General features: G+C 40.8%; 3 protein-coding genes across 4 annotated transcripts; 1 reads left to right on the top strand and 2 right to left on the bottom strand.

The window, feature by feature from the left end:
• Window positions 1-1,894: 1,894 nt before the first annotated feature.
• On the top strand, window positions 1,895-10,451 carry ccdc92 (coiled-coil domain containing 92). Its single transcript, XM_074669378.1, has 4 exons — window positions 1,895-2,208; window positions 6,046-6,220; window positions 7,153-7,194; window positions 8,568-10,451. Exons 2-4 carry the CDS (start codon window positions 6,085-6,087, stop codon window positions 9,374-9,376), a joined length of 987 nt encoding a protein of 328 aa, XP_074525479.1. The 5' UTR covers window positions 1,895-2,208; window positions 6,046-6,084; the 3' UTR covers window positions 9,377-10,451.
• Window positions 10,452-11,978: 1,527 nt separating this feature from the next.
• On the bottom strand, window positions 11,979-17,743 carry chmp7 (charged multivesicular body protein 7). Of its 2 annotated transcripts, none has more exons than XM_074669305.1 (10): window positions 17,138-17,743; window positions 16,888-17,059; window positions 14,169-14,354; window positions 13,917-14,050; window positions 13,581-13,629; window positions 13,375-13,494; window positions 13,188-13,286; window positions 13,032-13,086; window positions 12,717-12,947; window positions 11,979-12,634 (listed from the first exon to the last, which is right to left on the bottom strand). In XM_074669305.1, exons 1-10 carry the CDS (start codon window positions 17,380-17,382, stop codon window positions 12,579-12,581), a joined length of 1,347 nt encoding a protein of 448 aa, XP_074525406.1. In that variant the 5' UTR covers window positions 17,383-17,743; the 3' UTR covers window positions 11,979-12,578. The 2 variants fall into 2 exon arrangements, with proteins under 2 accessions (XP_074525406.1, XP_074525407.1); XM_074669306.1 differs by having other exon boundaries at window positions 12,822-12,947.
• A 574-nt stretch (window positions 17,744-18,317) lies between these two features.
• Window positions 18,318-27,013, bottom strand: lgi3 (leucine-rich repeat LGI family, member 3). Its single transcript, XM_074671135.1, has 9 exons — window positions 26,326-27,013; window positions 25,477-25,548; window positions 24,807-24,878; window positions 22,371-22,442; window positions 22,190-22,261; window positions 21,784-21,953; window positions 21,526-21,690; window positions 21,352-21,442; window positions 18,318-20,202 (listed from the first exon to the last, which is right to left on the bottom strand). Exons 1-9 carry the CDS (start codon window positions 26,526-26,528, stop codon window positions 19,473-19,475), a joined length of 1,647 nt encoding a protein of 548 aa, XP_074527236.1. The 5' UTR covers window positions 26,529-27,013; the 3' UTR covers window positions 18,318-19,472.
• Between the last annotated feature and the right edge of the window lie 460 nt (window positions 27,014-27,473).

The raw sequence follows: 27,473 nt of genomic DNA, 5'->3' as shown, positions 1-27,473 counted from the left end.
TTGTTTTAATATAGATAAAAATATAACATTAAGACAATGACGCTTAGATTTCATCCAGTGTCTTACTATTAGTGCATGGAAAATTAGTGATGTCCTGAACTATTCAAAAGATAGTGGGAGACAAAAACACTTCACAATTACCTAAAAATGTAATTAAACGCTATACTCTTGCTGGAAATGGCAAATATGTTACAAAGTGGATATTAGATTTACTGGATTATTTTAAGAAAAAAAAATAAAATAAACAAACATCAAGCATCTGTCCCAAATGTTTTTTTCACCAAGGGTGCCACGTCTACATTTGACAAACACTTTATTCCGTGCGCTTTTTCGTTTTATTTCAGTTTACAGACCATTCATAGGTTTTTTGTTTTTATTTATTTATTTATTTATTTTAACAACTAGGGGAGTGTACAGAATTAACCAACATGATAAATTTTCAGGAGCTAGTACACTCCAAAATTCATGACTAGGCACGTGCTAATGTCTTATTTCTCAAAATAAATATCTTACAAGACTCGATATGAACCACTTGTTCCTGACAGATAAAGATTCTGTCAAGGGGACAAAAAAGACGTACTTTTCCCAATTTAAAAAAAAGAAAACAATAGAATAAAATATTCTTTATTGATCCTCCAGGGTTTTTTTTTTTTGTGTGTGTGTGTGTGTGTGTGTGTGTGTGTGTGTGTGTGTGTGTGTGTGTGTGTGTGTGTGTGTGTGTGTGTGTGTGTGTGTGTGTGTGTGTGTGTGTGTGTTACAGCAGCAGCAGTACAACAAAGTGCAAAATAAAATAAGAAAATAGAAATGAGAAGAACCCAAAATGAGAATCTCGTTAAAATTTCTAGATGTACATTTGAACAAATTAGTATAAGAATAAAAAATAAGCAGTGAATTATTTCTCTTTGGGAAATCCTTTTTCACCCTTAACATGCAGTTTAGCTATTTTGGAAAAAAAAAAGTCTTGAAGATATTTGTCTGGACTTAACAAATGAATGTGACAGATATCTTGTCCACTAAGACTTTATTTTTTCCATACTAAAAATAAAACATAAGCACTTAGATATAAGTTTTGCAGTGTATTCAATTATTAAAATTATTATTATTTTATTTATTTAAGTTTTAAAATTTTTATCACTGTTATTCAAAGCTCTGTTAAGACTTTCGAAATAACTTCTGAAAACATGATACATATCTTTATTTGGGGGATTTTAGCCAAAAGTTCTGGAAAAAAGAAAATTATACAACTTTGCCCATAATGTGAGACATGTTTCTATTTGTCTGCAAAGGGTCTAATGGTTGCTTATTACAGGCTCCTAGAACCTTCACTTTTGTAAATCATTGGATGGATTTGAATCTTAAATAGGTTGATTTCATAGACTGTATAAAACGGTTGATTTTCAATAAGAGGATATTAACAACTGCAAAAAAATTAAATCTATCATGCTGAAGTGCAGCAATAGTGCTTGAAACACAATGAAAGTATGGTGGGATTTGAGGTTAGGATCAAAGTTTGCTGGTCCAGTATATTCTCTGAATGACAACATCTCCCTCTGCTGTCCACCAGCTGTAGGCCTTTTTCCCAAACCTCTCCTCTGTATTTACTAATTCACTTCACCCTGACAGCTTGACTCATGATGGACATTAAAACTGATGCCCAACTTTAGTGTGGTAAGCGCCTAAAAGTTATTAAATATCTCTGTTGTTGCGGTAATGCTCTTTTCCGGTGCTATCACTAGATGGCGTGAATGCATCACTGCAGAACAGGTGACAGACTCTGTTGCTATGGTGATGACGCTGGTGACAAAAACCGAAGCGCGTCTCTGTCAACCGTTACTTCAACATTTTATCATATTCCAGGGGGGAAAAAAACACACATGTGACGTATGTTAAATTTTCAAATAAGTTTGTCATTCAGACCGCCATTGTAAACTGAAATTAGGAGATAAAAGTGATCAAATGCCTTTAGGGTGGATATGATTTCCTCTGCCTTCCCACAATGCATCGCTTTATTTTGTCTAGTAGCTCAGGGAGATGATCGGAAACTGACACAGCCACCCTCCCCTCTCACCCGACCAAGGCGAGCCCCCTGACAGCATCACCGACATGCCCCGCAAGGCTGAACGCACTTAGCCGGTGAGGCTGGTTTACCCAACGACGAAATACAACCTTTCACAAGATATTCGACGGACGTTTATTATTACCCAGAAGGTAAGCCCTCTGTCAGATAATGTGCTGCTGCTGCTAGCCTCGTTAGCTCTACAGCTAGGTTAGCACAATCAGAGCCTCATGCGTATTTTCACTGTATGGAGAGACGGTTAGGCTGAATGACATGTAACCTTTTAATTACATTTGTTTCTGAATATAGCGTATCTTTCACTCTTAATGCTGCGTTCATTCAAGCACACTGACTTAATTGTCATTCATTAAATAGTGACTTTCAGTCGGCCGTTGTATTGTCAGATATATACATAACTGCTATTTAAAGGGAAGGAGGCAGATTATATGTCCATTTTCTTTACTTAACCTAGGATTTAATTAAAACAAAGACTAATCGAGAGATTTAGCACAAGCCGTATTTACCAGAACACCTCTCCAGTGCCAGAAACAATGCTTTTGTTTACAGTTGGTATATTTCTGTAGGTGTGAAGCAGGCTTTTATTTCTGTGTGGGATTGTGTATGGGGTTTGGTTTGACGTATTCTCCATTCAACAGAAAATAGCACGTAGCTAGCATGTTTGCGGTTTCTGAAACTGGACAGCTCCTCCCTGGAGTACATAACATTAGCTGCAAGGACAGCCTTTGTGATGACCGGACGTAATACAGTGATGGCATCCAACAGCACATCAGGTCGTAAAACAGGCGAAGAGAGAAGTACAACTCGCCAGTCCCGGGTTGGCGACAGCTAATGTTGTGATTGATAATGATAGCCAGGTCTGGTGCTAGATGATAACGTTGTTTGAAGCTTGACTTTAGCGTTTTTGTCAGGTGATGATCCTCTGGCAGTCAGGAGCAGCGGCGGTTTAATGTTAACTGGGGGTTTGGGGTGCTGTCCGCAATGCAGGTGCTGAAATAGAAAGAATCGTGGATAAGTACTAAGCGTTCATTCACAAACGTAGTGTTTGTCTTAATCAAACAGTACATGGGATTCGTAAAGGTTGCACGAGTTTACCTATGATAAATTAAAAAAAAAAAACACAAAAAAAAGATATATGAATATATGATAATCTCTTTGCTGAATTCCATTATAACTATTGTTGCAGAGGAAGCTGTTTAAGTTTTATCAAACATAAACATATGTGGAGACAAAATACTTTGTCTGGTTTCTTTATGCCACAATACTAGTATACCGCTTAAAGGATGAAGAAAACAAAAGGTCACTTTTTAAAACTGAACATGAATAATGGGGATGTGTATTCAAAGGAACAGCTTCCTCACAGCCAAGGCTTGTGGCTAAGGATGGAAGCTACTAGCTAATGTTTCATGCTGCTGCAGTTCATTGATTATTTATGTTCTCTGTATGAGGAAATGCTGGTTTGTTTATCTGGAGAAGAAAGTCCACATATGAGTCTCTTACAAAAAAAAAAAAAAGTCAGTTTTTTTTTAAACAGACGCAGTTATTTGCATTTACCCCCTACTGTGTCACTGAACAAAGAAAGGTAAACTTTGCTTCTCTAGGATACAATGAAGGCCTTCACGCCTTTGTACCACTGTCGCCTTCATGCCATGGCATGAGCCATGTATTGAAGTTGGCTGAGGTCATGTCTTTGTAAATGGAAAGCTATTCCAGGTTGGGATGAGAGATATGCTTGGAGTGCAGGGTTTCCCGGAAGGACTCCACATTACTCATCAATAATAGATTACCTCCTCAGCCTTTATGACACACTGCTAGCTCCACTTGTGATATCAAGTCTTTGTTTTGGTTTCCTTCTCCTGTCTTTTCCTGAGCTAGCGATGACAAAAACTCTTATAGACAACTACTGAGGCGGTGGAGTGTGTCCTGCGAGGTGTCACAGGATGTATTATTAATGTAAGTGAGCTGATGATGTAAGAGCGAGAGGCTGAGGGATGTTTTATTGAAGCACACTTATGTATGCAGGGAGAGGCTTTCTCTGCACTCAGGAGGGCTGTTGCAGGGATCAATGTGCTCTCAACTCTCAGCACAGCACAGTTGTCTGGCAGAGGGTGGAGATGTTGGAGCTGAGTGATTGTTTCTCTGCCTCTGGCTCTGAAGACAAGGACATCAGGGAGGGGGGAGGAAGGGAGGAGGAGGTGGGGCAAGGCACAAGTGAACCAAGGAAGAGCCATGCATGGCCTCCATGCCACACCCAGTGTTGCTGCGAGAGTACAAATATTTGATTTTTATTTATTTATTTATTTTTTTTTATGCTTAATTTCTTTTTGAAATCAGACATGGTGCATTCAAACCACCTGACTAACCAAATTAAGCTCACCATTCAGCTATAGGTGTTTTTGTCATTGAGAGTCTCTTTTTTCAGTTGTTCTTTGACATTCTGGAAAAAAAACAATAATAAAAACACAACACAAAAATTGTATTAATTGTAGGTAGGATAAAGTTTCAATTAAGATGTTGAGCTTTGATTTTGACGATAGTATGAACACTGGAAAGATATTCTCAGATGAGGGAGAGGTGTCTTTTTTTAAAATTCTGTACCAAGTGAAGAGCTGATGAGCTGCAGTGTCTCAGACAAACTACATATTTTAAGATTTACTTCCCTCTCAGTATCGCGTGTTTTATTTTATTTCCTCTGTCCTGAAGGAGTGGTAGGAGAGTATTTCCATTGTTTTTCTTTATAAAATTACATCCTCCAGTCTAGATGAGATTAGTGTGTATTAGGTTAGTGTTACCTTCATCTGATGTCTGACTTTTTAAGGCGTACACTCCTCAATCTCAGGCTCTCAATCGATCGCTTCATTTCAGAGATTGGTCGCTTATTACAGCAAGCAAAGTGGAGTGTGCCTATTTATGGAGCGCCTTGCCTTTCCCTGCTACAGTCACATCACAGCATTGACCTGGCCTTATTAATGATGATCGCCTGCCCACCGACTGTGTGAATTCATAGCTGTGGATCCTCTTTGTCCTCTGTCAACATATACTAGAGATGTCACAAAAAATATTGATACAGCAAGTTATCACAAGACTTAAACCTCCAAAACAATAGCAATATTCTTCAATATTTTTGAAAAAAAAAAAAAAAAATAGTTCCATCAGAAGTAAAATATATTTTCCACACCTCCACTGTGATAGATGGTGCCAAAGAGCTACTCCGCTCTATGTTGTCCTTAGATTGTGTAATGAATATCATCTCAAAGCACATTTAAAAATATTTAATTTCTGAACTTTATAACATGGATTTTTGTTGTACTGAGCAAGTCAGTATGCTGTAGAAATCAATGTTTTCTCTCTATTTTGGGTCATTTGATTTGAAATCATTTCCAGTTTCATTTTTCTCAGCACAGTAGCCTGATAAAATCATATTCATAGAAACTTTTTATGCAATCTAAGATTTTTCATGAGAAACACTGGTTACACCAATCTACATTTATCAGTTATACCAACCAGACCTCATCTTCAATCCAATAATTTCTTTGAAACATTAAATGTCACACGTCTGATTTCACTTTATACAATTGCACTTTATGTTTTCAAGTTAAGTGTTTGTGAGTAACGCTGCATTTGACTTTCAGTATTTCAAAAACATCTAAATAGTTAACTGTGTAGAATATTGCAATATATCTAAATATTGTGTTATCGTGATATATTGTGATACTGTGGTATCATAATACATTCCATATTGTGATATGTATCGTGAGGCTCTTTCCAATAGTGGTGCAAGTTTCACAAGTTTTTTGGTACGTCTCTATTTCAAACATTTTTTTTGGTATAACTATTTCATGCATCATGATTCTGCACTATCTAATGAGTTGGATTGTCTCAGCTATAGTTGGCAGACAAAGCAAAACCTGATGTTTTCTTTGTTCTTTTCTCCTTCCCTCTTTTTCCCCTCATCTTTTCTGTGTCTGAAGGTTGCAAAGGCTGGTGCGGGTCTGTGAACATAATCAGCCATGGCATCTGCAAATGTTACACTGGAAAACCAGCTGCACAGCGCACAAAAAAATCTGCTCTTCCTCCAGCAAGACCATGCCAACACGCTGAAGGGGCTCCACGCAGAGATCCGCAGGTTACAACAGCAATGCACAGGTGAGCATGAGCAGCCCTTTCTCTTCTCTTAAACAGCAAGAAACAGCACGTCGAGGAAACAAATGTCCAATGAGAACACGCAGCCTTCTTGTTAGGGCTGGGCGATTATGGTAAAAATAAGAATCCAGATTATTTTAAGTGATATTGAAATCACAATTAATATACACAATTATTCATTTATTCAAAAGCTTCATTACTGATTTAAGTACAACTTAAAAGAACCAGCAAGTGGCACATACAGTATTATTGATACACATAAGTCACACACACTCGCTGTGGCTGCACATGGAACACAGAAGAGCTTTGAAGCACAGGAACTTGCATACATCTACACTGTGTGGCATATTAATTGTTTTTCTTCGATTATATTGTTTTTATGATTGTCAAATGGCAAAATTGAAATCACAATTAAAATCTGATCTATTGTCCAGCCCTACTTCTTGTAAACAACATAAAACACAAAATGCTTGAATCACCAATAATGATCCCATCACTACTTTTGAAGTCATACCAAGGTTTAAATTGTTCCTCGGGCTTTAAATGAAAAACGTTGCTGTGGTGCCAACGTTTAACGATTTAGAGGGTCAAGATAAGTTCTTGAAAATTCACCAAAGCATCACTAGATACACCCACGTCAATAGCTGCGTGGGGCAGTACTCATATGTATGCTTTGATATGGTGACCCAGCAAAACAGGACAGCAACACTTGAGCCCTGATTTCACATAGCCTTGACTAACCTATCACTGAAGCTGACGTGGAACTCTCTCTAATCCTGTTAAATGTATGCGCTGCCATATGGTAAGCACTGACATTCACCTCTGCTGGTTGGTCCATGCGAGGATCATGCTGTTTAACAGCTGCACTGTTGCAACATCATGTGATGAGGACATGTAATAAACCCTCTTCTTCTTCTTTTTTTTTCTTTTTACAGACCTGACTTATGAGCTCACTGTGAGAAGCTCTGATCCCTCAGGTGAGCCGCCTTGGTACTGTGCAGCACACACACAAACATGTCTGTTTTGACACTGATGTCTAACGTATGGAGTCATATGATAGCATCAGCAATGATAATGAAAAAATTTGTCTCATCATTTTCTGTGGTGGTTTTGTTAGAGAAAGAGAGATGTCTGCAGTTTCATGGAGAAGCAGTGATCTACAACCTGAGTTAAAGTAAAACATCAACTGTTAGATTGATTGAGGATGTATGTAGAGAGTTTTATATCTCCCACCTGCTTTGATGGTGATATACATTGTGGTAAAACCTCAGTTAAAGTGCACAGAGCAGCAGAAAAGTCAAACTTTCCCAAAGTTAAGGCTGTAAATCTGTGGACAGCTCTGAGAGCGGAGGGCTCTTTCTGTCTCCTGGTAACACACATTCCCACCCTGGAAGAATTGCATTGTGGGACTCCCTGCTGTTCATTAGAGATCCCACGGCTCATGGTCAGTTCCCCCTCCCCCAACGTTACCATGGCCGTGATATGGAGCCACAACAGTGGTCTGATTCAGACCCACCTCTGCTGTCTTTGTACTGGCTTCACGTACAGCTCAGTACAGTCAGAGAGGCCTCTGGCAGCCTGCTTACAGTCTAATGGACTTACAGGCTGTGGATGTTCACACGAATGTGTGTTAGTGAAAGGGTTGCAGCTCACCAGGATCGCGTTATGCTAGGCTTTGTGTGGCCCAGATCTGACCAGTGCTGTTAGGACCTCCAGTTAGAAGCTCTATCATGTTAGTGTGGGACATCTCAGAGATTGGAGTGCAGGAAATCAGATTATCTGTGACAGCGCTAATGCACAGCCTGCATCCTGCTTAGGGCAGCCGGGCTCAGCTGCTCCAACTGGGTTGAAAATTCACCAGATGAAATGAAAACAACTGTCATCTGTCTAAGCAGCCCCTCCCCAACGTACTGACAGACACTTAGTCAGGGAAATGTTTAATAGCTAACATAAATGTTTACACCTTTTTTGCAAAACTGTGAAATACTATATATTGTTAGTACAGTAGACCAGTGTTGTATAAATCTGTGTTGTTTTTGCAACATACATAAACAGGGCGGTGTACGCTGTAACAGGGCGTGGCTGGGCAGGTGGTGTCAGTAGTGATGAAGGTCAGAGCAGGGCTGTGCTCTCTGTCTAACTGAGCTGTAATGTGAAACTGGAGCTCTCCGTCTCCTGTAGATGAGTCTCCATAGGATCAAACTGTCTCTGTCAGCTGGCAGACTCTCCATATTCAGTGTCTGCACTTAATGTACTAATGACTGGTCTGGTCTGAGGTTGTGTGTGTGTCCCAGAGCGTGTATTTCTTGTGTTCACTTGAGTTTTAACAAGTTGTATGTTGTGCATGCAGACAGCGGCGAGGTCCGATGCAAAGAGCTGCAAAGGAGGTGTGAGGAGCTGGAGGCCCAGCTGAAGAAGAAGGAGGAGGAGAACACAGAGCTGCTTAGAGACCTCGAGCAGAAGAACGCCATGATCTCTGTTCTGGAGAACACCATCAAGGAGAGGGAGAAGAAGTATTTGGAGGAGCTCAAGATGAAAAGCCACAAACTGGCCGTGTTGTCTGGGGAGCTGGAGCAGCGAGCGAGCACCATTGCGTACCTGACCTCCCAGCTGCACGCCACTAAGAAAAAGCTGTTGGCTGGCAGCTCCTCCGAGGCCAGCCCTAATGTCAGTCCAGTGACATCATACAAGCCCACTCCTCCCCCTGCAAAGGACAGGCAGCCTGAAACCCCTCGACGTCGCATGAAGAAGAGTCTCTCTCAGCCTCTTCACCCAGAGTTAACAGAGGTGTACCGGCTCGGCCCAGATGGTCGGCGGCTTGTTCTGCGGGAGACAGTGGAAGCCATGCCTGACCCCACACCTTTCCTGCAGGCTGGGAGAGACTCTCCTGAACCACAAGTCGTGCGAGAACGCCCCGCTGTTATCCCCCCTATTGCCTCTGAGCGCCCTCCTGTAGCTTCTCTGGGTGCTGCGGCCAGCCCCCGTCACAGCCCTGCTCGGGACCGCCAGTACAGGGCTCATGTGGGCGTGGCACACCGTATCTCACACGGCACCCCTCCTCTGGCTCCACCGCAGGCCGAGCTGGAGACGCTGGCAGTGGACCAGGTCAGTGAGGAGAAGGTGGTGCGGAAGCGCTCAGGGGCTGACAGGACAGTTTAGCGCTGCAATGCTAACATGCACATAAACGCACACACATCTACTGTAAACACACAACACTGCAAGAGCAGGACGGAGCCTGATCCACTGTGTAGCCTGCTTTGTACGCAACACTGCAATATGAAAAAAACTAAAGTATCATCTGTTTATGGTATCCCATTAAGACTTGTTTTTCTTAACATACTTAAAAGGGACAAGTACAAAGCATGCCAAATGTTTCTTATCCACCACCTAATGAGATCTTGTATTATACACATCTCGACTCTTTGCTTAGTCCCTCACATCACTCTGTCTCATGTGGTGCAAATTACAAACCCTCAGCCAAATATCTGCATCAGTGCCTGCTCCACCCGTTCAAACACAAGCTGTGTAGTGTAGTCATGGCTGATAGTTACCATTTATTACTCTCTCTCCCCTCCATCTTCAACAATAATCTGGACATATCAACAAACTATATAACAAGATATCTGCAGCTGTGTAAGGTAGAACTGATATTGTTAAACTCATACTCTCCATGTCTCATATCATATTGTCATATCAGTATAATAACCGTAGGCTACCGTTACTGTCGGTCTGAGCTGCAAAATGTGCAATTAAATTTGCTGGTGAAAGGTGAAAGAGTTGTAACTTCACCTTTTTATGACTGGCTAATGCAGCAGTGGTGCACATGTATAAATGCAGTATAAACGATGGTGAGCAAGATGAAAGCTTGTATGTGAGTGTGTGTGTGTCTGTGAGAGTGAGTACAGGGTGTGTGTGTTGAAGAGCGAGACACTGAAGGCCTATGAGATCATTTCGTTTTGGCTTAAAAGGATGTGTTGATGTTATTTGTGATACAAGGGCATTTTTAAAAAAGACTGCTGTCATAGGATTTTGTGATATCACTAACTGTACTTTATAAAGGCTGCACATTTGTAAGGAATTCTTTTTTAATTTATTGTTTAACAGAGTACACAACAGCACCTCAGATATTGACAGTAGCCACCAACAACATGACTGTAGTTATAATCACTTAATAACCTGCTTTTCACAGTTATACCACTTGTCCTTGAAGTATGTGTAAATCAATTCAATAAAGCAATGCTTTTTGGTTTGGGTGCTTGTTTTATTTTTGTTTGGACCTATGGGTTATAAAATGGATTATAATCAGCTAATGGGACATAATCCTGTGGAGCTACTGTACACATTTATATTTCACTCGACAAACTGTAGCATTGCAGTTGGTTTGATAGCTGGGATTGTTTTAGATCCAATCATGTGATTCCCATCATGTTCAGCTTTAATGAAAACCCAAGTGTCTACTTGAGTCCTATAACTGATGGTGTAATTAGCTTTTTATATGAGGGCATAACAAGGTCAGTGACATTATACATGAAAGTGTAATCCTGTGAGCACTGAGAGGGCCACTGGATGAGCTCAGGGTCAAGTGTTCTCTGAAAGTGTATTTCACAGCTCAGTATGAAGGAGAGAGGAGGTGGACTGCATGCACCAGTAACCATTCAGTGCGATGATAACTAAATATAGGTGTCTCACTGTGACATCTTCATATCAAACTGGCTCAATTGAGGCTGCTCCGACAAACAGTAAACAGCTGGCCACTAGATGTCCTCACTGAGTCACAGTAAAACCTGATTAATGGAAGTTAAAGGGGAAACAGGACATACCACCGGTATCCATGCCAACAGAACAATAAAGCGCTTTACTGAAGAGTCACATTTAAACACTTCTCCTGCGAGCCCACTAGAACCTGGAACAGGTTTAATAAACTGGTTGTATCCAAGCTCAGATTAAGGCAACATAAAAACATACATTGACTACAATGAAACAACTTTGGGGAAATATGTGTTAAATACCCTATGCAGATCTTGCAGTAAGAGTTGTTTCTCGATCCCTGTGGCAGATTTGGCAAATTCAAACACATCAATTCTTCTTTACATCAGAAAGCACAGTTTGAATAGAATACATAGCTATTGGACATGTAATTCATTTGAAGATACTTTGCCTCAACCTCTGTATTTCTCCTGCATATATCTCACTTAAAGTTTACAGTCTATCCTCTATGCTGTATCTGCTTTATGTATTCATATTTTTCACATAATTCCCCTTGCAACACTATTTACTTGTAGAGTGCATCAGTTAAAGTTTTGGTTCAACTCACAGTGACCCCTGGTGGAAACACCTGAATAAAACATGTAACAGAACAGCTTTAGTAGTGAAGTTATTTTGGAGAAAAAAAAATCCCTTCTATACATATGGTAGAAATACTTAAACAGTTCATCCTGAACAGAAAGGCTACAAAACATTAGCTTCTATCAACCACTGGTTACTTACACATCAGGAAATGTCTGGATTTTAGCTTTGTAAGTACCAGAAATTCATTATTCTTTGAGCATTAAGAGACATTCACCGGGTTTAGGTGGCATGTCAGGATTCAAAGCAATGTTTGAGGTACGTTGATATTTCTGGAATAACCAAGGAATAAAATACAAAGTTGGTTTAAGATAAAAAGTTGGAAACAGACTCTTAAGAAAGACAAAAAACTGGAGATATGACACATACAAACCACTAAAGATGATTGTTTGATTAAAATAAATTTTATTTTGAGAAACACATTTGGTTAAACCCACTTAAAATAGACTTTTACGTCTTCACACATACAGTATGTTGCTCTAAACTAAATATGTAGTTCTGCTAAGATCTTTGATCAATTCATTTATTCATTTGGCATAATTATCTTAAACTTTTGTTTTTATAATTCAAAAGGCCACACTATACAGGACATTAAACAACATGAACACTGAAACCACAAATACACTTTTCTCCCCCGCTGTCAATACCACAAACAAACACACATAAGATCCTGGTTTACCATCGAGCATGTTCTTAAATCGTCAGATCTTCTAAATATAGTCCCATCAGCTCTTTATGGCAACGAGATCTGAAGGTTTTCAAACTGATTAACAAATAAAAAATCCCAGAGGATTCATAGGCAGGCCTCCACAGTAAAGATATATGTTTTTTTTCATATTATGAAGGAAAGTGCTTCTTGTTTATCCTGACACTGATACCAAAATAATATCGCAGTCTTAGGTTTCTGTTTAGTGCTTTATTATTAGTTTCTGTGAGATCTGACTCACAGAAACTTATTCGGAGAGTTTGATATGTTGATACAGGGCTTGAAACTTGCCGTTCTTTGCTTGTGCTTTCACTGTGCCGGCTCGAGTCTCCTGGCAGGTGATGCAATTTTTCTGGGTTCAAAGCCTAGAAAGAGAGGTGACTGTGTTACTCTGTAATAGTCATATAACAGTTTGATAGAGACAAAGGAAAACCTGAGAGTGCAAACCTGAATCAGAAAGTGTTAACCGATTCAACTCATCTTCCAGCTGCTTATCAATGATATCCAGGGGTGTGAAAGGAACAGCAGGCAGAGAGCTCAGCAGGTCTTTACCTGTGAGCCCTGCCTCCCCTGAGGGCAGCTTCTTTGTTGGAACTTCAGGAAAATCACAGATGGAATCTGTCTTTGACTCATCCAACAAAGATTTCAGTTCATCCTCCAACTCATCCATGTCTTCATCTACCAAAGACAGAACAGATTAAGATCTAATCAGCATTTGCGTGCGTGACATATTTAAAAGTGGCACTAATAGTTTGTACATACCTGCACCGCTCACGTTTGAAATGGTTTGATTCACCTCATCTTGAGTGTCACACAACTGGTGAAATTAAAGAGAAGGTGAATTAAGATGCCAAAGATTAGGAACCAGTTAAAACACCATCATAGAAAAGTTCAAATAAGTGAGTACTAAGCTGATACCTCTTGTATTTGATCTACAAGGTTTTCAGCACGTTCCACTGTCACATCCTTGAGAGAGAGTCTCAGTGCGGCCACTCCAGTCTGATACGCCTGCATAACCTGCAATACATCATCAGTACATACATTTAAAATACACTAAATAACTGTGTTAAAGGAAGTGGCTTGGATGGGGTGTTTGTGTTTATACCATTTTATCAGTCTGTGATTGAGCTATTCTGTCCAGGATTCCTCTGATGGACTCCAGCTGGGCGAACAACTTGTCAGCTCTCTTTTCTACCCTCTTACGGCCTCTAAGACACCTCAGAGCCTGCCGTACAAACAGTGAATATTACCATCAAACACAGTGCTAAACCTCTCAAGGAATGTGTTTTTGTGGTAAAACATTCAAAGTACCTGGGATTTCTTTCCTTCGCGAAGCAGGAGACGTGCTTCCTCTTTACACCTGCACTTAGAAAACACAAAAGCTTCACCACTGATGGTAAATGGACTTCACTCATTAAGCTACTTTCTAGACTTACAACCACTCAGAGTACTGTACACAAATTCATCCAATGACAAACACAAATTCATACATTAAAGCTGAGAGTAGCATGCAAGACACAATCCGCATTTATCCAAATCTAACTCAATTAACCAGAGGCACACACAGACTGGAGACTATTTATACATCACAAAACTACAGTAGTTATTTTCTATCTATGTTTTGAGGTTATAATTGAATTTCTGTACTTGTCAGCCTCGAGGCCCATCTTCTCCACCCGCTCCCCCAGCAGCTTCTCACTGCGCTGCAGCTGGTAGATGCCGATATCAACATCACTGACCGGGGAAACACGATCCTGACTGGTCTGGCAGAACTTCACAATCTGAAATGAAGTTACAAAAACATAAAACATCAAGTGGGTCTTCCTTATCTGTTACTTCAGCAATACACCTACAGCGACAATTAATGACCATAGTGTGAGGTGGTCTTAGCCACTATACCTTCTCGCCTTCGTGCAATGAAACTGTTACTTGTTTGTCCCTCTGGAGCTGCAGGAGAGCCATGCACAGGGTGCTTTCATCAGCACACACTTTAGAGGACAGAGTGCAGAGCTCTTGAAAGGACACGATGGGGCTGCTTGCAAATTCACTGCTCCTGTACGCCCTGAGTAACTCTGCAGCTTTCTCCTAGTAAATGAGAAACAGCACATTTAAAGCTCCTGTGAGAGACTTTCTTTTGCACAGCTTTTAGCGCATCATGAGGTCAATGTGGTGCCTCTAGTGCAGTGGTTTTCAAAGTGTGAGCTGCACCTGGCCTGAGGGTGCCAAAAAGCTCCAGAGGAGGCGCATGAAGAGGCATGAACAGTGATGCTAACTTAGCGACTTTGTTGTTATATTTTGTGACTTTTCAGGAACCTCTAGCAACCAAAGTAACGAGCAGTTGGTGCTGCCGTGGGCCCCTCCCCTATCCAAATCACACACAGTCTTCCTCACTTCCCTTTGCATCAGTCTCTCCCAGCTGCAGTCAGAGCAGGTGAATGCATGCAAATAAATAGCACATGTGTGTGTCTCTTTTGGGTCACTTTTGCCGGTCCAAAGCCTGAATAAAAGAGAAAGGTTGACATTTGGACAAAAAAGACAAAAATAATAATAATAATAATAATGAAAAACAGAAGAAAGGTTATTTGTAGTTATAAACACATTTATGGTGATTTCACATGCTTTCTGTCTTTGTTTTCCCACGTACTGAGTTGAAGGAGGCTAGTATGACATGTTGGTGCTGTAGTGAGAGCTAAGAAGAGACAACATCAGCCTGTCCTATTCATCGTTTTGGGGAATGTAATGGAGCTAAGAAGGATTTCACCTGCTGTTGATGGACAAGAATAAGAAGAGAGGACTGAACAGACCATTAAAGAAGGCCAGCTCTGTCCTAGTTAATTTCAGGTTTGTATGTGTTCTGAGTTTAGGATTTACATGTTTTTTTTTAAGGAAAAACAGCCCTCTGATGTTTAAATAGGGCATCAGTCTATTTTTTTTTATCTCAGCCGATTTAAACCGTCACTGGTTTGTATCGTTTTTTTAACTGTCTTTTGATGCATTGTTACATCCCTGATATGTGTATCTGTTCATATATATTTATTTGTTAAGCATAACTTAAAGGTAAAAAGTAGGGATGTAGCCCTCCATGTAAATCTTAGACTCAGAACACATGCAAACTTGAGATTATTTATTTGAAGAGATTTGGTTTATTTGTATTATACATGTTGTTATTTTCATGCGAGATTTGTTTTGAAAGTCCTTATTTTAATTTATTTTTGTTGTTTAAGATAAGATATTATTTCACTTGCACTTTAAAGAAAAGGACAGACTTTGTTTTGTACAGTTTAACCTACCTCAGAGAATTAGAAAGGGGATTCTCTTTATGTTTTAAAAAATATGAGTAGTATGTATATGTAAATGTAGTTTTTATACATTTAAATATATTAACATGTTTGTGTGTGTGTGTGTGTGTGTGTGTGTGTGCGTGCGTGTGTGTGTGTGTGTGTGTATGTGTGTGTGTGTGTGTGCGCGTTTTAAATTTTGCATTTACTGCATGGTTTGTGTTTTGCAGCTGCAGAAATAATTAAAAGGATCTTTTTCAGTCATATTTTGTCTGCAAGCTCATTCTGTTGAAAAAAATTGTGACATGTTCTTACTGTATTTTTTTTACTTTATACTTTCATATTTGGTGCTGTTACAAGGTTCATTTCCCTGTTGTGGGACGAATAAAGGTGTCTACTGTACCTTACCTTATTCCTCTCTCCTACGGCATCCATGACAATTACATGCAAATGTTTTATTATGCCATTGTTTTCTTTGCTGGTTCAAGTGCTGTCATCTCATCTTATTTTTACATTTGAAATATGTGTAGTCATTATAATAAATGCGCAAATAGGAACTGAACTTAATTCATCTAATTTCAACTAAAATGTTGGAAACCATGAGAGAACTGAGTGTTCAAAATAAATGGTCAAAGGAGAGGAGGTTTCTGTGACTTCACATTCTCTAAAGGGAGGTTTACTGTCCTACACTTTGAAAACCACTGCTCTAGTGTCTTAAATGATCTTTTTTTTGTACGTGCTATGGGTGCGTGATGTGATGAAACATCTGATCCTTTATTAGTTAATCACACACACACACACACACACACACACACACACACACACACACACACACACACACACACACACACACACACACACACAAACACAGTAAATATTTGCTGTGGACCTTGTTATCAAAGGCTGTTTGTGTTCCCCAATCACAATAGTGGTTACTAGGTTTAAAGACTACTTTTGTCAGCCTTGTTTGCTTTTGTAAGTCATTAAGTGGCATTAATCAATTTCAGTCTAATAAAACTACAATAATCTCATTACAGGAGCTTTACTATCTTACAACCTAAACTTTAACATGTTAGGTATCTGGTTTCAATTTCAAAGAGAGTGAAAGTAAAACTAAGCTTAGCCTTTCTATTCAGGTTCACATCTTTTTAATATATCAGTTACCATGCACCACAGTGTTGTACATCTCTTGTAATGAAAACTAAGGGGTAAAAATCTTTGTATTTAAAAAAAGAAACATTTACATGTTTAGAATTGTAAAGCAGAGAGTTAAAATTGCCATGTCTACATTTCATTGCAGTCTCTTTGACCGAAATGGTGATACTTTGGATTTTACAAACCTTTACTAATTCAATGATGACATATGATTCATCCAAAGGCACCCGGCTGCCTCCCAGAAACGCTGAGAAGGTCCATTTCAAAGGCTTCACCAGCAGCAGGCCGACACCCCAGGACAGCCAGCCACAGTCCACGTTAGCAGCAAACTCTGACTCCCTCTGGATCTTCCCACATCTGGCACAAGATGAAAACAGAAGATGTAACCACACTGACAACAGCAGACAGCAGAGACAGATGAACAACAGCTCTTACCCTGCCATAGACTGGATGACTGTCCTCAAGCCCAGCGGGGACTTCTCTTTCCTCCTGAAGATCTTGTTCAGCTCCTGAAGGCTGACACACACGGAGCCTCGGTCCCTGCAGCACTTTATGATCAGAGCAGTCCAGAAGCCCATCTTACTGTCCCAGTCTGTGGTGTTGACTTCTCGGTTCTCCTTGAAGTCGGAGAACATGAAATTCATCCGCTCGTCGTCGTCCCATTCAGGTGTGAGAGACATTTCCGTGGAGTTGGTAACAACTACTCAAAAGTTCAAACGAAAGCTTCACCAGCTTTACCAACTCCTGTCTGTTAGGTTGGTTCTCCTCTAGGTTCAAACAAGCTAACGTTAGCTCGGTTAGAGCAAAGTTATCGTTAGCTCAGCCACCTATAACTGTCCCCTGCCTCACTTTAACCCAAAACAAAATCAACCCTTCCCGTAAAGTAGCATTTAAGCTGAGTTATCACCTGCCAACGGAGAAATCAGAGGAGTGGCCCACATATCTGCCAGCCGCTAAAGCGAAACCTCACTTTACCATGATTCTGCTAACACGAGCTATCGTCTCAGATATCAACAACAACACGTAGTCGCGCGATTTGTATCCCAGAACACTCCGAAAAGGCGGCGATAGCTTTCTGAAGCAGCAACTGCCTCCACCCCGACTGCGCGCTCAGGCTGGAAACACAAAGCAAGCGTACCCGGAACAATACCCTGTTGTCTGCTCAAGAACATCAAGAAAGCGTCGATTTTTTGCATTAATGCGCAAGAAAATGCACAATTCCTTTACAGGACTCACACATGAAGAAGCCTAGTATGAGTTCTTGCTTATGAGACTACATATATCCACCGAAAAAATAAAAAGATAAACCATGTGGTAGCTTCCTGACAGTGGAGCCAAAATCTTCAGAGTTCGCTGTACATGAGAACAAACTGTAAGTATGAGATACTTTGTTGAATTAATTATATATGTCCATTGGGCACAGATTGTCATTGCTTTTTCTACATCTCAAACATCACTGAACACCAAAAAATCCTCTCCTGTTGTAAATATTAAGAAGAAAATGTGTTATTTCAGAACAGATACAATGCAGTCACATTTTTATTTATGCATTTCAGTTAGTTTTAGAGGTTAAAGTGGTTCAGTGACAAATAATTTGCATCACAGAAATACAAAAAAAAAAAAAAAAAAAAACCCAGGACTTTTTAGGGGGCATATATTCAATTTAATCATCTCCCCTTCCCATCAGACTTTCCTTGTGCAAATATATACAGTAATAAGCAGATACATTTTGTGACCTCATTTAATTAGGAACACAAGACAGGATTAGAACTTACTGTAACCTTACATTCTCCAATCTTGAACAAGGCAAAAAATAATCCTCTCATTTAAGTAATGCCTCCAAAATAGGGTAACAGAAACAATTCTCAAATTATGCTGCAGCCAACAAATCTCTCATTTACCTCATGTCCTTTAGTTTTAAAGTTAATTGTCTGTCTATTTTTGTTAGGTAAACAAAAAGGTAAATGCACATGTACATTATTTTTGCATCAGTAAAGTACATTTTATAATATAAAACTTTAATAATTGACGAATATAAACTCCAAAGTCGTGTAGTTAGGTAAAATTTAAGTATTACAAAATCAGATTCTGGGTCTTGAATAAATTAACTAAAAAACAAACAAACAACTTCCTTAATTTTCTCTGGTCTCACATCAGCTTCTATCCCATGATTTTACTGTAGATTACAGATTTATCAATGAAACCCAATACAGAATTAAATATATTAAGGTTATAAAGATTAGCATAGCCAAGAATTTAAAGTATTGCAGTGATAAATATTGTAATATTGCTTGGTTCACACAGTTCTATCATATTTAGCATGACATGCAATATTCTACTCAAATAGATTAAAATGTGCAAATTACAAACCTCCGTATTATTAGTCAGTTAGGTCCAATATCCTGTCCCATCCAGTGAATAATTCAGTAGACATGCACATCATTTTTTTTCATTAATAGAGCTCAATATACAATATAATGCTTTCAAAAATATTGGCCTAGATACATGTTCTGCAGAACAGAAGCAGTGATGCGGCAGTGACAAGACACTTGTGTTGGCATTTTGCTTAAGTTGTGTATCATCACATCATTTCATTCAAATGTTACAGGATAGTGCATAAAAATAGATTAATCAGTTAATTAGTTGCCTTTCTTCAAACAGTGGTGACACAGCAGCTCCCTGTTACATGGCTTTACATTTGACAGTCTTCATTTATTTGGCACATGTTGAAATAAACTCAGAAACACCTTCTTCTCTGGATGTAACATGTCTACTTGGCACTGAGATCCACCACCAGGTGCTGGTAGGCCAGGGTGTTTCCTTTGAAGCTGGCAGCCAGCAGGATGTCCTTGTTGTCGACAGATACCAGGCTGAACGCCCGTGGGGCTCTCATGTTGAGCTCCTGGAAGGGCTGAAAGCGCTGAGTGAGGTCATCCCACAGGTAAACTCTGGAGAAGGAGAAATCACTGCCTAGGATGAGGTACTGCCGCAGTCCCACTGTGAAAGGATGCACCGCCATTGATCCTCGAGAGGGAAGAGTCTGGATCTCCACAAAACGCTGCCCCTCCCAGCGGAGGATCTTTGAGTCCCCGATGAAGCGGGTGAGGCAAAGGTAGAGAACTTTCCTCACCCAGAAATGCTTCACCATCTGCACGTCTGCCAGCTCTGTAATCTGGGAAAAGAAAGCAAACTGCCTCTGGTTTCGGTTCCACTGGTAAACCACAGGTGGCTGAGAGGCACTGGAGAGGATCAGATGAGGCTTTCCCCCAACATCCAGAAACTCCACATGGGTGTCACGGTGCCAGGGATGGAGGGACTGGTGGGAGTAGAAGCCATTGCTGTTCCAGCGATAAATGCTGGTGGAGCCTGCCTTGGAGCTGTCGGCTACCACAAAGTACCACTCTCCATCTATCTGAAAGGTGTCCACGAAGTTAGGCTTCCTCACACGGGTGGTGTCGATGTCTTGGATCTTTACGAAGCGCTGTGGGTCCTCCTCCCACCTGTGATAACACAAAGGGAGTTGTAGTTTTCCAATAAGCTATTTCACATTTAAAGGAAGGGTCATCATTCTGGAGAACATGCCTGTTTCATTTCTTAGAAAATAACTGTTACTAGACGTGCTTATGGCAGCAATGAGTTGATTGACGCAAAGGAAGGGTTTCTGCAGGATTTTATTTAAAATTCAAATTTAAAATTTTGCAAGAATAATCTTGCTAAGTTGTCTCCTACAGGCCTCTATACATGTGTGTTAGTATCTGTGTCTGCCTCAGCCCCCTCCTCTGCCTGGAGGTTGACGTTTTGGTTGTGTCAGGGCATTTCTGGGCAGAGAGTAGGTGTGGTTACTTTAGCCAATCACAGCCCGCCCTGTGTGCAAGTGACTTTGTGTGTTGATAATAGCGAGTGAAAGAAGCTATCCTGAACAGTTACGACAGTGGACGTAGCATGGAGAAAAAAAAACAACCAAAGTGAAACAAAACGCCAAACAAATAAACCTTTTTGTTTAAGGAGAGTGAAGCTTGGCTCGACTTTCACTCGCTTTCGGGCTCTTGGAAAGCAACCCGAGACAAAGAGCGACACTGGTTGTTATGATTCCAATAACCCAGCGATTAGCTTGTGCTAACACACCAAGACCGGTGCACGGCTCTCGAGTCTCTACCATGCAAAATGCGATGTAGGTGGTGCTGTGCTAGTGAGTGTGTTCACTTTGTCACAGTCGGGGCTGCGGGTGTGTGCTGCTGCTGGCCCTGAACCAAAGAGGAGGAGCCCAGTTTGGATGTTGTGTTTACTAAGAATTAATGAAAATTCTCACAGACACTACCTTTAATGTAGTATGTCGCTATAAGGAAGGAGAAAGCTTGAGCGAGGTATTTTTTGGTGGGGAGAAGATAGATTCTGGAAAATTACCGGAAACCAAAAATAATCTGACTAAACAAATTCAAATAAATTCCTGTATGTCGCATGCTTTAGAAATAAGAAGTTAAGTTGGGTAGATGTTGCTCTTGTAGCAAAGTAAAGCTACTTCCTCTCTCATGTTTTCAGTCTGTATGATGAGCGGTGCTCATGATCTGCAGAATCTAGAAACATGAAAAAAGTCAAGATATCTCATAATGTGAGAGAGAAAATTGATAGTCATAAATTGAAACCCTTACTTGTAAATATGGGATCCACCAAACAGCTGAGCTACAACCATGTAAAGACTGTTAGCTATCACCACTGGTTTGCAGTACACAGCAGAGCGAGCTGCAAACAGGGAAGAAGCCGTCAAAATAAATTTTAAAACATATGGGAGAACTATATTGATGAAGTTATCGACAGCAGCTCACAGGTTATGTTATGAAACTTCCTGAAGACCATCTCGACATGATCCCACACATAGAGGGTGCAGAACCCTGAATCAGGCTGAGCGAAGGCCACAAACTGATCCCCACTGAACTCGTAGGACTCCACAGACACAGAGTGGAAAGGGAAGGTCTCATAGACAGCAAAATCTGTGGATGGAAAAAGTTCAAATGCTTACTGTTCACAGAGTTCTGCAGTGATAACACTAAAAGCTAAATGTTCCAGAAGAGAAAAGGTAAAACCTGCACTGATGCAGTTGAAGTCCCGCGGTGCGAGGTCGTGGATTCTGCGTCCCTGGAATTCAAATGGGCTGGCACAGTAGATTGCAGGAACAGAAGTGTTGGTCTTCTCCATCCAGTCCACTAACCATTTGATTTTACAGTCACAGCGGAAAGAGTTTCCCCGCAGGTCCCTGAGGAAGACAGAACATAAATCCATGTCTTGGTAACTGTAAAATAAATCCTCCAAACCTTCTGAGTAGAAAACCACTGACAAATGTGACAGCAGAGCAGGACAGTTTTGTGGAGGAGTATGACACTTTATTGAACCCTTGGGGAACTTAAAGCAGAGTGCTGTTGTGACAGATCGTGGGGTCATAAACCCTGGGATATCAAGATACAACTTGGGCGTTAGCAAATAAACACTTACAAATCTGTGAGGATGTCGAGGTGTTTGAAGAGATCTCTGGGCAGATGCTGCAGGTTGTTGTTTGAAAGAGACCTAAAAAAACAAGAAAAGTCGTTCACTTATTTTCTGCAAACATCTTTTGTGCACAGTAAGTTCTAGTACACACAGCTTCCCCATCTTTTCAGTTGAGCAGAGCACTTACAGGTGAGTCAGGGATTTGAGTCCTCTGAAGGTGTACTTTGACAGAGCCTGGATGTCATTATTCTCCACAAACCTGCAAAAAGAGAACAAACCACTCAGATGTCACACAGTAATGACAACCATGAAATACAACCTGGATTATATAATGTCCCCCTTGTTTTATCAGGGAGGATGTGCTGTCAGTGCTGGATAGGAACATGACTACAAGCAGGAGTTATTTCAGTACCTGCTCAGTGTGCACCTGGCAGGTTACCAAGGAAAAGGTAAGGAAACAAAAGAAGGAAAAGAAGGGACAACGCATGTTGTGAATTACTTAACGTGTGCAACCAATCCTTCAGGGAAACACGTGCCAAGTAAAGTGGCTTAATGGTAAAATCTAATTTCCTGTCTTTGATAATACTGTGCTGAAAATAAGACACTGAGTGCAGCAAGTTTTACACATGTCAGCGTCATTTGATCCTGTCCTGTCTGCATATTCCTCGACTGATAACCGAGGGCATCCATCACGTGCAGACAGTGGAGGTGTCTGAATATGAAAACATGACTCTATTAGCATGCACAGCGGGTAGCGATGGTAGTGGCAGTGATGCAGTGAGGCCCGATGGCTGGGCTGCAGCCAAGAGCCACACAGCGAGCATCACCGAGAGCTGCACACCCCAAGTCATCAGCTAATACTTTCTAAAGGCCATCAATTCACAGAGAGACACATTTAGCTTTATCACACTACAGAGGCAGTATGCTCGCTGTCAGACCAGGATTTATTCTCAGTTTTTCCTCCTGGTGCTCTTTGCCATACTGCAGGGTCCAATCCTTTAATTTTACAGCATCGCCTCCAGTCAGATTTTTCTATCACGTAACATAAAAAAACCTGCTCAGATTTACCTCTTAGGCCTTCTTATCACTAATCACTCACTAAAGCAAACAGAGGCAGGAAATAGAAAGTGCAGAGTAGAAAATCTGCTATAAATTTAGCTTAAAGCCCCTGTGAGGAGCATTTAGCTGGTTATGACACAGTCTGGAATTAATACTGAAGGGTTTATACAAGCTAAAACCATCAGCGTAAAGATTAGCTGTATCCTTGTACTCATCTGTAATGTTTGCCTCTGCTTTCAGAGGCAGGTGTCAGACAAAATCTTAAGCAGCACTTTCCAGAAACGCTCAAGTGTGCAGCACCTTCCGGTCTTGTCTTTAAATGATTGATCAGCTTGGAGAAAGCAGAGTCAGGATTTTATGTTGGTTTTAAAAAACACTTCTTACATGTGTATGGTTTAAAATCAGCAAAAAGGTTTAAAAGGTACCAGTTTGTTTGCCAAAATCTGTCGACCCAGAAGTTCTTCACAGCTTTATGTTGGATACTGCTTCAGATAAACCATAGAAACAGAATGGTTAATGTTACATCCCTTTCTGTAGACTATAAAGTTTAAAAGTGATCAAAGAGACCTGCTAAATTAAAGCTTGTGTGAAGAACTCTGGATCAATTTGGTGTTAAAATGTTAAAAAAAAAAAGTTTTTCTCTCATCTGTTACTTATTCCCTTGCAAACAAGCTCTTAAAGTTTTAAAGTAAAGGTGCAGTACGTAGTATTTAGTGACAGAACAGAACCGTTTGGCTTTTGTTGACTTCGAAGGAGCTTTTCACATCTGCACAGAAGTAAGATCGGATGTATATTTGGTTGCATGTCTATCTTATTTAATCTAATTGGATGTAAATTAATAAATTTTAACAAGTTCCTTTTTCCTCTTTACCTTTGATAGTTAAAGCATGTATATTAAATTGCTGTTGGTGTGCGTTAGTCTCCTGAAACCTCCTAAAGGATGTCAGAATCTTTTTACATTTTTTTATATGTACCTAGTTTTCACATTGTTTAGCTTTTTTCCTTCTTTTCAATCATTTTGAAACACTTTAAATTACATTTGCTTTGTACAAAAGGTGCCCTATAAATAAAGCTTGATTAAATGATTGATGGGTTAATTGGTTAATTGATTGACCTATGGAGGTGAGCCTGGGAGTGTTTCAATAACCAGATCAATAGATGTGCCTGAACATTACCATATACACACACAGTACCTGTAGGTCTGTCAGTTGATTCTTGAGGTCATAAAAGAGAGAGCACTGACATTTTCTGTCTGTTTCATAACCAGGAGCTTTAAGCGATATAGAACTGTTTTACACTTTTAGCCCTCATAAGCTTCTGGTCAGACCAGACCAAATAAGGCTGTAAGACTGAACCTCCTCAGATGTAGGGTGCTTTCTACTGGTCAGGATTTTCCATTTATGATGGAGAAATAGAGTGTAAAAGGGATGTCCAACTCTTTGAACTGCGCCGCAAACAAAAAGTGAATAGACTTAAGTGTAATATATGAACAGTAAATGAGAAACAGAGACAAGCACCTCAAGACAACAAATATCAGCAGCTGAAGTTCAGGTGGGACACTTACAGGTACTGCAGGTGAGACAGACCAGCAAAGGCATCATCAGCAATCATGGTGAACGTGTTGGAGTTCAATAACCTGCAAAGAGGAAAAAGCATCAACTTAGACTAGAGAGCTACATTCTAACAGCCCAAACCCATGCACTGCAACAAAAAGAGACTTAGCAAGTGTTGGTGTCTTATTCGACATGATAAATATGTTATTGAATAACAAGAATAAATGTCTCTTTATCTATTAGAAGATTTTATAACTCTTTTTAAATTAGCTTGACTAAATTTTGAATTCAGAGCTCAGTAAAAAATAAAAACACTGATCTCCATGCACACAAACAAACACTCACTTGCACATGAGCACACACTCATTATTGCATCTGAGCAGATAAACGTCTCTTTGTCTGTCAGAGCTGAACTGAAGGGAGTCAGTGATTGGCTATGACACTGATACAGAGACGCTCTACTCTTATTACTGCTATGTCACCACTGCTTTCAATAACCATTCATTTCAAGGAGCTGAGGTCACTGCAAAACAAAAGACGTCTGCAGCATCGGCTGAGAAAACATGAAGTGTTGTGTCTGTATATCTGTGAAGGCCCTTCTGTGAGTCTGTCTTTGAGGGAGGCCTGGGAGTTTGAGAGGTTTGAAACTTGTATAAATATATTCTTGGTGGGGGTACTCACAGGAACTGCAGCAGGTGAAGGTGTGAGAAAGCTCCCTCTGGGATTGTAGTGAAGGCTGCGTTCACCATCGTCCTGTTCAGACAGAAAACAGCGTCAGTTATCAGCAGATGAACTCGTGACGTCATGTGTTTCATGTCTTATTCACAACACCTTGGAGTCATTTTTACTTCTACTGAGGGCCGTCCTCTCTGAAGACGTGGCCGTCCTTGCAGATTAAATATACTACCAGGGGTGGCTACATCTTAAAAAGTAGGACACACAAGTTTCTTCTTCCTTTCTTGTCTTTTATAAAATGAGGGCACCTCGGCCAGCCTGTGCTCTGTTATTCCCTTGACTGTTTGAACTCAAAATTTAATCCAACGTGGGACAGAAAAGAGCCCTCTCTTCATCACATGACCTTCCCAGATATCCCATCCTTTGTGCTCCTTGGATTAAACTGATCTTTTTATCGTCTTTGGGTTTGAATCTTTTAGGGAAGGAGCAGATCTCCTGCAGTGAGATAGTGAATCTATTGTTAGTGTTCCTCCCTGGAGCTGGACAGGATTATACTGCTGTGCTCCCTCACTTAAGTTCAACAAATGTTACAAGTTACAGCACATCATACCTCTTTCCTTCCTGTACTGCTCGCTGTTGCATCTCTCTGAAAATGTTGACTTATTTTGTTAATCAAAGATCAGTCCCAAACCTACCGGTCCTCACTTCTAGGTGATCACAGGACAGACATGGACTCAAGCATCATTACATAATGGAGGGTGACATCAGTGATGTAGCCATCTGTACCAGCCAGCGTACTGCTGGGACCTGCACAGGTTGGGAAAAGATGCAGACAGACACAAACATTGGACTCACAGAGAGATGATTCCAGGGGGGAAGCTCTTGGGGATGGCCTTGGTGTCCACGCAGAAGGCACTGTCTTTGGTGCAGGAGCAGGTTGCAGGGCAGCGAGGGATCTTGGGGGCTCTCCTGGCGTTTGTTTCCCTCGGCAGGCAGAGACACAGACACAGGAGCGACAAGCAAGTCAGGCTCACCCATCTCTGACTGAGGTCCAGCATCCTTCGGCTCCTTAAAGTTACTCCTGTGAAGAAAAGTGGCTTGTTTGGAGGCGATGGTCAGCCTGCCTACAACCACAGCAGCTCTGATAACGCTGAGCACAGAGTTGGAGGAGACAGCATGAGAGAGAAAGGAGGGGAGGGGGAGTGAGGGTAGTCCTGTGTGTCCTCGATGGGTGTGTGTGCTCTGCAGCTTCTATGGGTCCGTGCGATCTCTCTCCGTCTCTCCCTCCCTCTCAGGAGCGGCTGCCAGAGCGCACACTGCAGGAATGACGAGCAGAGCTGCTTTCTCTGCACAAGGACCTGTAGGCTGCGACGCTGACAATGAATTATTGACTAACGCACAAGCAGAAAAGCTTAAAACAAGGGAGGGAGAGAGGGAGGCGGTGAGAGGGGTGAGGAGGTGCAGGAGTAAAGGTTCACGTTGGTGCTGATGGGAGATTAAACAGCCATGTCCTGCAGAGCCTTATCAGGTGTGAATTCATGTCAGGCTGCTGCTGCATGAGAGTGGCTGAGGAGGAATCAGAGAGAGGATGCAGGGAGAAATGTGTGTATGCATGTGTTAGAGGTTGTGTTTGTGTGGGAGGTGTTTTATGTCCTGGCAGTTTCTGGCTGAGACATTCTCCAAGAAACACACTTAAAGAAAAAGAAACCTTTCTTGCTCATTTCCATCAGTGTAGCAAAAGATTCCTCTCTATTTACTATATACTCATAATTTTAACACGTTTACATCCTGTACAGTTTTGTACAGCACCTTTCATGCATACAAACACACCACCCCAGCAAAAAAAACCATACACACAAAAATCTCTACTCTGGCTCCTTTTAAAATCTAGAATAAAAGTCAAAGTCCTTCATCCCACACAAAGCACTTAATGCTTATGCATCATTAAAACTCAAAGGGCTCACTGTGCCCAGTGATCCCTCCAGATCACTGAGCTCCCAGCA

This window comes from Halichoeres trimaculatus, unplaced genomic scaffold (genome assembly GCF_033239565.1).
Source record: "Halichoeres trimaculatus isolate MK-OKI-2021-1 unplaced genomic scaffold, fHalTri1.1 fHalTri1_scaffold_5, whole genome shotgun sequence".
In the NCBI taxonomy this organism is placed as follows: Eukaryota; Metazoa; Chordata; class Actinopteri; order Labriformes; family Labridae; genus Halichoeres; species Halichoeres trimaculatus.
Note: the sequence above shows the minus strand (reverse complement) of the source record. Positions and strands in the feature narration are given on the sequence as shown.

Bases quoted from the DNA above. Each gene is read 5' to 3' on its own strand.
- lgi3 (XM_074671135.1), bottom strand. From the start codon at position 26,528: ATGCTGGACCTCAGTCAGAGATGGGTGAGCCTGACTTGCTTGTCGCTC. The intron at 25,549-26,325 runs GTGAGTCCAATG...CTGTCTGAACAG, and splicing joins CCCCCTGGAATCATCTCTCT to GACGATGGTGAACGCAGCCT. The intron at 20,203-21,351 runs GTAAGGGTTTCA...GTGTTATCACAG, and splicing joins GGTGGATCCCATATTTACAA to GTGGGAGGAGGACCCACAGC.
- chmp7 (XM_074669305.1), bottom strand. From the start codon at position 17,382: ATGTCTCTCACACCTGAATGGGACGACGACGAGCGGATGAATTTCATG. The intron at 17,060-17,137 runs GTAAGAGCTGTT...ATCTTGTGCCAG, and splicing joins GTCATCCAGTCTATGGCAGG to ATGTGGGAAGATCCAGAGGG. The intron at 13,495-13,580 runs GTACTTTGAATG...TTTGTACGGCAG, and splicing joins GCGAAGGAAAGAAATCCCAG to GCTCTGAGGTGTCTTAGAGG.
- ccdc92 (XM_074669378.1), top strand. From the start codon at position 6,085: ATGGCATCTGCAAATGTTACACTGGAAAACCAGCTGCACAGCGCACAA. The intron at 6,221-7,152 runs GTGAGCATGAGC...TTCTTTTTACAG, and splicing joins GTTACAACAGCAATGCACAG to ACCTGACTTATGAGCTCACT. The intron at 7,195-8,567 runs GTGAGCCGCCTT...TTGTGCATGCAG, and splicing joins GAGAAGCTCTGATCCCTCAG to ACAGCGGCGAGGTCCGATGC.